Source organism: Lycorma delicatula, chromosome 2 (assembly GCF_047948215.1).
Source record: "Lycorma delicatula isolate Av1 chromosome 2, ASM4794821v1, whole genome shotgun sequence".
In the NCBI taxonomy this organism is placed as follows: Eukaryota; Metazoa; Arthropoda; class Insecta; order Hemiptera; family Fulgoridae; genus Lycorma; species Lycorma delicatula.
In genome coordinates, this window is record NC_134456.1 from 202,255,968 (window position 1) to 202,267,931 (window position 11,964).

Below are 11,964 nucleotides of genomic sequence, written 5' to 3' on the forward strand. Positions count from 1 at the left end.
AATAATGCTGGTGAGGTAATATCAATTTTTGATATGACCAACCCTTGCGGCAAGGGATGACCAAAATTTTGCTGGAATTGTAAGAAGATGGGACTGGTCATATGCTAAACATGTGAAACGTTTTTTTTTTGGTAGACATGTAAAACTTTTTTCACATGCAATCATTGTATTGAGTAAATTTAAAGTTTTTCTTAACTTTAACGTGACATTTTTTTTTATCTCCTACTTAGCACAGGTGAAATCTACCTCCGCCTTCCGGCGAGCCGAAAGGTATTTTTTTTTTCAATTAATACTTTCATAAATATTTATAGTAATATATTTTTATAAGATGAACTATAATTTATTAAATTTTAATATATTCTAACTTATAAGTATCGATTAAATAAATATAAAAGTAAAGTTATTTTCATTAAAAATTTCATATTTCCAGGTCAGTAAATTTGTAAAATAATTTGCTAGATAACTGATGTATGTTGTTTTTTTTAAAAAAAAAAAGAAAATGTAAGGTAACGAAGGGTCACGATGCAGTTAGTTGAATGAGAAACTACATACGTCAACTAGGTTTTAAAGTTGTTTAATTCCTCATCAGCAATTCTAGTTTATCTACTTTTTCAATAATTTCATATCTATATTTACAAGATTTAAATGCTACATGTTACGATAATATAAAGATGTAAACATAAATTAAGTTGTGCCAGTTTTTATACACTTGATCATCATAAATTTACAGAAATAAATTTTACTACTGTAGAATTATAGCAGTCGTAATGAAGAGTTACACTTTTAATTCATTGGCCGTTAGCAATTTATCAGCGTGAGAATTCTTTTAATATGTATTTAATAGGAAAAACTAAAAGAAATTTATGATTAAATATTTCTCTGGTAATAAAAATTGCTGTTTTATTAAAAGTAGGTATAACATAGTTAAAATAATAAATATGTCTTTTGCACGTGAGTGTGTGCGTGCGTGCGCGTTCGGGTGTATGTGTATATCTATTAAGTAGATAGATCGTTAATAAATCATGTATAAATTAATTCTATAATTATCGTACATTATAAAAGTGTATTATTATTATTTGTTATAACCATGATGGTTATAGGTGCCTGCATGAGTAAAAAAAAATTACTCCGAAAAAATTACCCCATTTTCAAGAATAATAAATTCCATGCCGGGACTAAAAACGGAAAATGAGCGGTGAAATGGTTTCTTGTTGACTTTTTCACCCAGCCAAATATACAACTGCATATAAGTTCACAGCATTGCACTTGATATCGAGCCATACAAGTGATATCTTCACTTTATTCATCAAACAATATATGTGACAAATGGTAAATATCATTACTCTCATAATAAACAGTTCTAATTAGCATAATTTGTGCTTTAGAGGCTATATATGCATTGCATGCTGAAATGGATAGGGTAAAGCAACAAATTAATCTAACATTTTTTGTTATGAAAAAATGCGTTTTGTATACTCTTACTTCGACTCAATACGGGAATTCATAAATTATAATTTATAAAAATAAATTCATTTCAATAAAACTAAAATAATAAAATTTATTAATTTATTTATAGAAATAAATAAAATTATTTATTTCTTTTAGGTTGCATGTTCTATCTATTTCTATAAAAAAAATTGCTAATTTAATTAAGTATAGTTATAATTTAGTTCATGCTATGAATTAGGTATACTGATCGACGAAACTAATGAATGTGTAACTACAACTGAAAGGAACTGGTTCAGCATGTTTTTTAAAGGGTTAGAAAAAATAATAAGACCAGCATCATAAATAATTAATAAATTAAAAAAAAATAGTTAGTCCTCAATATATAAAAATAATAATAGTATTAAATAATAATGATGCATTTATAAGAAGATAGACAAATAACAAATAAAATTAAATCAGAATGAAATAATATAATTTGAAAAAGTTAATTAGTGGTCCTGACAGGAGTGGCCAATGTCTTAACTGTGGGGAGGTTGACCATGTCAAAATGAATTGCCAGAAGGAAGCCCGCTGCACTTCCTGCAAAATCTCTGGCCACGCTTTGGGGGGCCGAGGTTGCAGAGATGTACACCGGAAGTGTAGTGTACTCCCTGTGGAGCATAGAATTATGGTGGCTCCGGCACGGGATAGCCTAGTCCAGGAGGGGTGGGGTGCTCCGGCGTTTCATCACCAATGAGTGGTCGGAGACTCCTGGCGGAGCCAGGGGGGGAGTAAATAAGACTGTATTCCCGGAGGGATCCCTTCGGGGTTCCCCATTAGAGGCAAGGCGGGGGGAATGTAATACCGTAGTCCCGGTGGGGATCCCTCTGGGGGTTTCTCACTATAGACGAGGCGTAAAGATCGGAGTCCCGCTGAGGGGATCCCTTCGGGTTCCCCTCATTTGAGGCATGGCAATTAATCGAAAGATCGGGTTCCGGATACCTGGGTGGAACCTTGAGTTCTGCTGAGGTAGTTTGAAGCGATGGCACCCCCCGGAGATGTATTTATGTTTAATTGCGGGGTCGTGTCTGGGGGGCGGGGTAAAACAGAAAAATAAATTGTTTTGTATATTTTAAAAGAGGATGCAGAAAATTCATCTCAATTTAATCAGTTTATATTTAAAAGTTGATGAATGAAATAAATATATTTTTTAGTAAAAGAAATTTTTGCATCTAGATAAAAAATTATGAATCAGAAAATATTTAAGTCTTTTTTTAAATTTATTAAAAATGGAAAAAGAACAAAAATAACGTCTATTGTTTTAATTCGAAGTATTTTGCGTAACGCGGAAATAATTCTGTTAAAATTCTGATGTATATGTTATCATATGCATAATACCATAATATGTAATATATACAATTTAATAACATATAAAATATAACAATATAAAATACATAATATGTAATATAATATGTTACCATAATAGATGTTATTCATGTATTGTGGTAATATATGAATGTATCCATACGCTGGATTAGATGTATAATTAACATCTTTAATCTCAGAGATATAAACACTAACTAGTCTTACTTGTAGCTCAGAAGATTTATATGTGACCCAGACGTAAGAAGACCGAGACAAATAATGTAATGTTACAAATTAAGTACGTGTTTTTGCAAGAAACAGTGGGTAATATGCAGTAATGAATAATTTGCGTTTAGTTGATGGTTAAAATGTTAATTTATTTAATTTTTTTTTTTTTTTATGAAAAAAAGATTATATTACTGAGTGAGCCGGATCGAAGAACACTCGTCGATGACAGATGGGTGGTGTTGGCTGATTCCGGTGCGGCTATACTGGTCTCCTGTGGTACAGCAGCAGTACATAATAAGGCTATGCAAGGCCCGGCTATGTATGGGTGTAACTGGCAAGGGTGGTGATGTTTAGTGTATATTTGTCGCCTAACTCTGACTGTTTAGTTTATGCGAGAATGGTTGATGATTTGGTGGAGGAAATTGCCAGATGGCGGCCGAAAATCGTAGTGGTGGGCAGAGATTTTAATGTTAAGGTTCGGAGTTGGAGATCAGCCATCGATGATCGAAGAGGCAGACTTCTTGAGGACGCTATGGCTTCAGTAGACCTTCAGTGCGTCAATCGAAGGGGCGAAATTACATTCGAGAGAGGAAGAATGCGGATTTCTGTCCCAGATCTGACATTTGTGAACATGAGAGGCTTGCAGAGGTTGTTGGGATGGGAAGTGTTGGGGGAGGAGACCCTCAGTGACCACAGGCTAATAACTTTTGAAATTGGCGATATTATCCAGGAAGAATGGGCAGGCACCTGGAGCGTGAGTTTTCATTCAGGCAGTGTCGTGCAGTTTAACCCACCGGGTTGGTCTAGTGATGAACGCGTCTTCCCAGATCAGCTGATTTGGAAGTCGAGAGTTCCAGCGTTCAAGTCCTAGTAAAGCCAGCTATTTTTACACGGACTTGAATACTAGATCGTGGATACCGGTGTTCTTTGGTGGTTGGGTTTCAATTAACCACACATCTCAGGTATGGTCGAACTGAGAATGTACAAGGCTACACTTCATTCACACTCATATCATCCTCATTCATCCTCTGAAGTATTATCAAAAACGGTAGTTACCGGAGGCTAAACAGGAAAAAGAAAGAAAGAAAAGTGTCGTGCAGTTCAGGGCGGCTATTGATTTTGAAATTCGCTGTAGCGACCACACGGATTTGAATGAGCTGACAGACACAGTTTTCAGGGTGGGAGTGGAAACTGGTGTAATTAAGGAAGTTACTGCAGGGCGTGCAGGGTTATATTAGTGGATTCCCAAACTCGCCGAATTGAGAAGAAGATGTGTGGTGAATAGGCTCTGCCTCAAGCGAACGCAGAGGTGGGGTGAGAACATCGAAGAGGAGCTCGGAAGGTTACGGCTTGCTAGGCGGAACTTTCGTGGAGCAATTGCTGCGTCCAAAAAATGCAAGTGGCAGCAATTGTGTGATGCTGTGGAAATTGATCCGTGGGGTGATGCCTATCGTATCGTCACAAAAAAGTTTGGAAGACGGCTGCCACTCCTCACCGATGATGAGCTGAGGAAAGGCGTTGCTGAACTGTTTCCGAAAGGAGTGGACTTTCAAAGGGAGGAAATTGTGGTGGAATCAATGGTTCCATTCTCGCTGCAAGACCTGGGTGAGGCGACTAAGTTGATTAAAGGCGCCAAGAGTCCTGGGCCGGATGGAATCCCCTCGGAGGTCGTAAAAATTGTGGTTGAGAGGGTGCCTGGTGTTATTGCATGCAATGAATATGATATTGGAGATGGAATGGATACCTGAACGGTGGAGAGGTGCAAGGTTAGTGATGCTAAGGAAGATTGCTGGTCTAACGGGGGCACATGTTTCGTTTCGACCACTTTGTTTATTGAATTGCTTTGCGAAGTTGTTTGAAAGACTTGTTCTTCGAAGACTAAACGACGGCGTAGTGATGGCAGGGGGACTTCATGAGGACCAATTTGGTTTTCGGCCTGGACGCTCAGCGATTGATGCGATCGGTCAAGTCATGAAATTATTCGATTAGCTACGGAGGGCACACGGAGGTCGAGAGAGATAGGAGCGGTCATGCTGTTAGATACGCAATGCGTTTAATGAGCTGCCGTGGGAAGTTATATTTCGTGAACTAGAAGTAAGGCATACCTGCGAAGAGTGTTGCACGAATGTTTTAAGGACAGATTCGTGGTGGGCAGGTCGGAAGGTGGTGAAACAAAATTTCCGGTGGAGAGGGGTGTTCCTCAGGGTTCGGTGTTGAGACCGGCCTTGTGGAACATTGCTTTCGATAATGTTCTAAGGCAGCGCTATCCAGCGGGCGTCACCCCGGTGGCGTTTGCTGATGATTTGGCATTTGTGATTGTGCGCAAAACCGAAGAAGAACTGATGGTGGCCGGTGAAGAAGCGCTGACGTGGTTGAGAGATGGCTAATAGCTCATGGTCTACGGCTCGCTGAAGACAAAGTGAAAGTGGTTGTTATGGCTGGAAGACGCAGACTGCATCCATTGCGTTTTAGAGTGGGACACACGATAGTCCATCCTAGTTCAGCTGCGAAGTATTTAGGCGTGTGGCTGGACAAGGACCGATCCTTTACTATATATCCTGAAGAGGCGGCGAGAAAGGGCGAAAATGTGGTGAAGGCGCTGAGCAACATGATGAGAAATAAGGGCGGTCCTCAGACGGGTAAGAGGAAACTGTTGGTCAGTGTGTACTTTTCTGTGGTGTTATATGGAGTTCCTGTATGGCTGGGAGCGTTGTCGAGGGCAAGGAACGTGAGGTGTTTGGTTATACAACAACGTAGGCTGAACATACGTTTCATCGCAGGGTATCGTACGATCAGCGCCGAGGCGGCTTCGGTTATAGCTGGAGTACCGCCCATAGACTTACAAGCGCAAATGAGAGCTGCAATAGTGAATGGTGGGGACAGAAAGGAGGCAATTAACGGTCTCTACATGGCTTGGCGTGACAGATGGCGAGATTCGGACAAAGGAAGGGTATGGGCTGATACGAGACGTCAGGAACTGGGTGGAGCGAAAGCACGGTATACAGACTACGAATTCACCCAGTTCCTGTCTGTACATGGATGTTTTAGAGACACAGGATGGGCAGATGTACAGGATGGGCAGATGCCATACAAGTCGCTGTCACGATTGCGGCGGACTGGATACATCAGAGCATGTAGTATTTTTTTGCCCTAGATGGCGCAACTTCCGCGTAGTGCTCGAGGGTCAGGGTGTGGAGGAAGCCAACAATATAATCGAGGTAATGCTCAGCAATAGCAGGAAGTGGGAGTGTGTCTCGATTACGATCGCTTCAATAATACGAGAGAAGGCTAATGAAGAGAGGCGATGGCAAGCTGAGTTGATGCGAATCTATGGAGGCTTGGAGTTCGATGATGGAGGATCAAGGGAGGCCAGCTTGTGGGGGTGGGCAGCGGGGCTCCTCGGAGTCGTCGCTCGTCGATCGCCCCCTGGGGACGCCTTCCGGCCACACGGATTCGGATAGTGGAGTGCCTGGGTGATCATGCAGGGGCTGTAAATACCATATGGCTTAGATCCGGCCCCTTCATGGTAGAAGGGGAGGTTTTTAGCGGGTGAGAGCCCCGCACTGCCGTCAGTGCGGGCCTGACGGCGGCTGGCAGAGATTTTTCCTCCGCTACGGAAAGAAAAAAGAAAAAAAAAGGAAAAAAGTACACTAATATGAACAGAAAACCTTATGATTTAATTAATAAATAGATAAAACCGAATAATGATAAAGCAACATTAGACAATATAAATAATCAGAGACATACCTTTTGAACTGATATCGAAAAACTTAATTTAGTAGTATAAGGAAATGCAGTTTTCTATTTTCATTCTTGAAAAGACGTAAATTGCTTTTGTAGGAATAATAAAAATATTATCAGAAAACAGAAAAAAATAACTTAGTGCATCAAACCAGTCAAGTAACTGGTAATAAATTAGGTAGTCGTAAGTAGCGCGTAAGAAGTATCTTTTTTCGCGTAAGGCAGCTTAAGCTTCTTGTTAGTTTTTTTGTTACTTACTTTTCACTTTTCTGGTTACTTTATTAAATAAAGAAAAGCTTTCAAGTTCATCAAAGTTTTAAATATTTATAAGGACAACACATGATCTACTTCATTATTCCTGTTTCGGTAATAGAAGTCTTTTATTTCTGAAAACTGAACTCTGATTAAGATATCCCGAACTTTTCTGATGTACAAAAAAAAATAATTCAAAATATTAATTGGAGAGAAAACTTTGTATGTCACAAAAAAGCACAAATATGTGCATATTTAACATTATTTAATAACATAATTTCGAAGACGAACAAAGTACAAAAATTGAATAAAAATCCAGGTGTTCTGTTTCTTTATTAACAACTGAAAAATCCCGAAATAACTTTTTAAAAACATATTCTACAAGATTAGATTCAGTAAATACAGGATTTAAAATGAGCCATCATGTAACAAATTATTTTGAATTTGATTCGTTTAGATAGGCTACGTAGACCTAAAACCAAGCATCGTCTTCGTTATAAAAAGCTTTTAACAGAAGTAAAAACTTTACACTAATTGCTTTGCTTTGCATTTTAGTGATGGAGATGTTTTACTCTGAATGTTTTACTGAACGATCTCACCGCTTTTTTTAGTCGTACGAGCCAGTAGACTATCTCTTCTTGATACAGAATAATACAGTCTACAGCAACATAGCTCTGCAAAGCTAACAGAAATATTGATACTAGTACAAACCACGCGTATTTCTCCTGACATACTGCTAAATTTTGTTATAATGATCAGTAAATAATTTTTACTAATATTATTAATATTTTTTTCATTGCTTAATATTCATTTTTTTGCGATTGGTGTACATTACGTCATTTATTGAAATATGTCTCGTTTTAAACTCGGCTTCATTTTTATCGATATATACTAATTTTTATTAAAATGTTTTATTACTCCAACATGAGGTTTAATAAATAAATTTTATATTAACAGATGACAGTTTGGCAGAATTCCAGGTGTCCTTGGTGTCTCTGGTTAGTACCTTTAATTTAACCGTTACAAGTCCATTGATCAGATGGATGAATGAATACAACACACTTTTTTGGTAGCTTCCTGCTAGTTCGACATGCTTTAATTCCTTAAATATACCTAACGCTTCCCTTGTCAATAAAACATACCTATACTACTTTTGTTAGCTCAAGCCCAGTTCCTCTAAAAATTCATTATTTTATATACGAAAAGTAATAACTAAGGTAATAATGTAATTTTGAAGCGTTTCGTAAGTCAATTTAGATTATTGTTAACAATTATTTTTGTATTCAAAAATACAATACCTCATAAATAAGGTAGTGCAATGAACCTTTTTTTGTAAGAGGTTACACAAGGATTTTTAACTACTACAACAACAAAAATGTGATGTGGACACCACATGACTTCCTTGTACGCATATTAAATTACATATACGCATTTTTTAACATGAAAAGTACGTAAAATTTTATTTCATTAATACCTTCTGATATTTTTTTTATTAGTATTAATTATTGTAAAAGTTTTTACAATCAGAGGTTAATAATTATTAATAAATCAATATATTTAAATTAAAAAAAAGTTAAATAAAAGGAGATAAAGTCGGATTTGAACCGATCTGTCTTCCTCTTGTAAGATCAGAATATTTCATTAATTAAAATGTTGGCTATAACTCTGGAACCAATGAAAATATGTACTACTTATGATATATCGTTGAAAACCTCTAAATGAGGACTTATTACTGCAGTTAAGAAAAAGTCCAAAATCCAAATTGGATTTTGGGCTTTTTGGACACTTTTGATCCAGTCGATATCAATCAAAAGGACACTTGCACAACTAGATGTTACAATAGTCCTAAATCCAAAATTTCAGCATCCTACGGCTAATCGTTTTTGAGTTTAATTAAATAAATTATTATGCTAGTCCATATTTATTAAATCTGATTTTAATTACATTTAAAAATGTACATGACTACACACCTTATTTACATGCCATCGTTCTCATCTAATTGGGCTGTAGGGGGTTTGCTTATTTCAGTCTATGTGTACATAGACTGAAATGTACACATTAGGAAAAAAATTTATATATATTTTTTAAATAAATTTATTTATAGTCACATCAACAATTAAAGTCATTAGTGACTTATCAGTGTAATGTACCTGTACCGGTAAATTTGTAGTCTTGAACAAACTCAGGTCGACCACTCCTGAGATGTGTGGTTAATTGAAACCCAACCACCAAAAAACACCGGTATTCACGATCTGGTATTCAAATCCGAATAAAAGTAAGTACTCTTATTAGGATCTGAACCTGAGAATTACGGATGTGCTGCGTCTCTACGAACATATAGAGTAGGTCATGTCCAAAAGCGACTACTATATAAAAATTGTCAGTACTAAATAGTTACGTGTGATGTTGAAAAGCGTAGACATCTACGAAAAAATAAGTTGATCCGTGAGCACAAGCTAACTGGACACACATTTACGCGAAAGGGCGAGCGTGCTTTTTGAATACTATCTATACTACACAACCTATTCTATTACTTTCGATGAGTAGAAAACTATACTACATAATCCCGACTGACGTTATCAAGAATAACATCATCACTAGTGCCTAGACTATATCATTGCATATGCTATCTGTTGCTTACTTTTGATGCTGTTTAGAATGTAATTAATTAATGTGTTTCAAAGAGACTCCTTTACATTTGGTTATTGTGATGAAATTTACTTTTCATCTTTACTTTCCAAATCGGTTTATCTTTGAAACCAATTTTAAATGTAATTTGAGATATAAAAAAAATATTTTTTTTTACCTTATATATATATATATATATATATAGTGTTCCAAGAGGTGTTGGACAGGCTTTTGGGACTGATTCAAGACATCAGAATAAACAAAAAGGTTCACGTGAACAAATACCTTATCTTGCTTCATTTTTCCTCTATCCGCAATTTCATGGTTTTTAAATAAACTTTTATTCCTTAAAACCCGTTTAAAATATTTTAATGCAATTTGGCTACTTGTACCCAACAATATTTTCTACAAAATAAATAAGTTTGCCAGTAAATATTAGTTTTATCGAATAATATATTAAACGAAATTAAGATTTTATTATGAACAAAGTGATGACTTATTTGATCAAATCGGTTAATAATACAAAATTTTAATAGTCACCAGTTTGGAATTTTCAAAGGTAAGACTTTCAAACTTATTTATTTTGTTGAAGATATTGTTTTGTATTTGTACGCAAAATTTCATTAAAATATCTCAATCCGCAAGATACAATTTTTATATGAAAAAAAGTGGCGGACAGTAGAAATGAAGCAAGATGGGGCATTTATCCACATGAAAGTCTTTGTTTATTTTCATATTCTAAAACATTCTTCAAGTCTGGGCTTCCCGGCACACTGTGTATATATGTATACGTTCTAACATCTATTTTCCTTGTTTTCCCTTGCAACATTCCCTTTGCAACATTTTGCAAATCTAATTGTAGTCCCTTTTTTAGCAATACGTCCCAGTATCATAGTTTAATAATTTTTTATCAGATTAATTATTTGATTAAAACGCGATTTAGAACGCGTACAATTGTGAAAAAGTAATACAGACAGATCCGCAACTTTGCAGCTATTTTACAAACTCAACTCTGTTTATTTAAAGAGAAAAAGAAAAATTAATTACATATATTTATTCGGAATTCAGAAAAAATTAACCATAACATTTAGAAAACTTATCGATTACAAGTATCATAAATAATATTTTGTATGAGTAAACACTTTTGATACGAAAATAGTTTAGTAGGTTTTATTTCCATTATTAAAAATCAAATTTTTACCGTATACTTAAAATTAGTTATATAATTATAAAAGAATCTCATCAATATCCATCCATGAAACTGTGAGAATGTTCCTTTAACATAGATTCCACCTACTCGAAATTAGTTACACTCAAAGGAAAAGTAAACAATTACATTAATTATATACAATAGAATAACAATTTTATTCTATTTTTATAAAATATTAGTATTTATAATTGCTTATAATTTCAGTAAGATGTTATTTTACTTTATTATTTACCCCTCTGAAACATTAATCTAAGAAATTCTTTAAATTTATTTTATACCTAGAGTAGCTAGGTACATTCACTTTAATGAAATTAAAGACTGATCTAGATGGGTGAATGAGTTAACAAATAAAGATGATCATTATCATGATATTATTAGGGGATTATTTAGCGTTTTATGGAGTTCTCAAAAACATTTGAAATAATTTCTAATTAACAATAGACTTATTAACTCGTATTAAAATAATCGTACCTTTTTGTAGAATGGTGCTGCTGTGTGGATTGCCATTTTTTGTGCTTAATGATGAGCAGTTCCATCGATGCCAACGAAATTGGAACTGGCACTCAGTGATGGCAATTTGAATGCCTTCGATAGCTGCCTCTGTTACATCGGGATATCGATGACAAAGATCAAGCTGTCGTTTCGTTAGTCCTGGAAACGTCTTACAAACACGAACATCTTCTGTTGCCGTCTCCATTGCACTTCTGTAATTTCGTATTTTATCACAATTAAAAAAAATAAAGTTAGGTCTTAATAATTTTATTAACATTAACAAATTTAAAATATTTTTTTAAAAATCAGGTAAGCTCCATTATCTTTTAATCTTGTTTTACTTATCATTACAAACTATAAAAGAAATAAATCTTTGTTCTAGTTTGTTTAAGAATTTTATTCCGCTACTTCATTGATATAGGTCATTTTTTTATATTAAATTTTTACTTCTAGATTAGCCAGTTATATTTATTTTTACATTTGTTTATGTTTTTATTTATTAAAAGAACTTACATGAATTTATTATTTTAATTGCAACGTAGTTTATCTACTTGGAATAAATCACTTTGAAGCGTTTTCAAACAAGCCTAGGCACCCAGCATTTGAGGTGAACAAACAAG

At 35.2% G+C, this 11,964-nt stretch overlaps 1 protein-coding gene across 1 annotated transcript in view; it reads right to left on the reverse strand.

Moving 5' to 3' along the window:
* Wnt10 (Wnt oncogene analog 10) overlaps window positions 1-11,549 on the reverse strand; it is a 73,732-nt gene extending 62,183 nt beyond the window's left edge. Inside the window, exon 1 of the mRNA XM_075357714.1 lies at window positions 11,324-11,549. Within this exon, the coding sequence (XP_075213829.1) occupies window positions 11,324-11,549 (226 nt within the window). The remainder of the gene's footprint in view (window positions 1-11,323) is intronic.
* Between the last annotated feature and the right edge of the window lie 415 nt (window positions 11,550-11,964).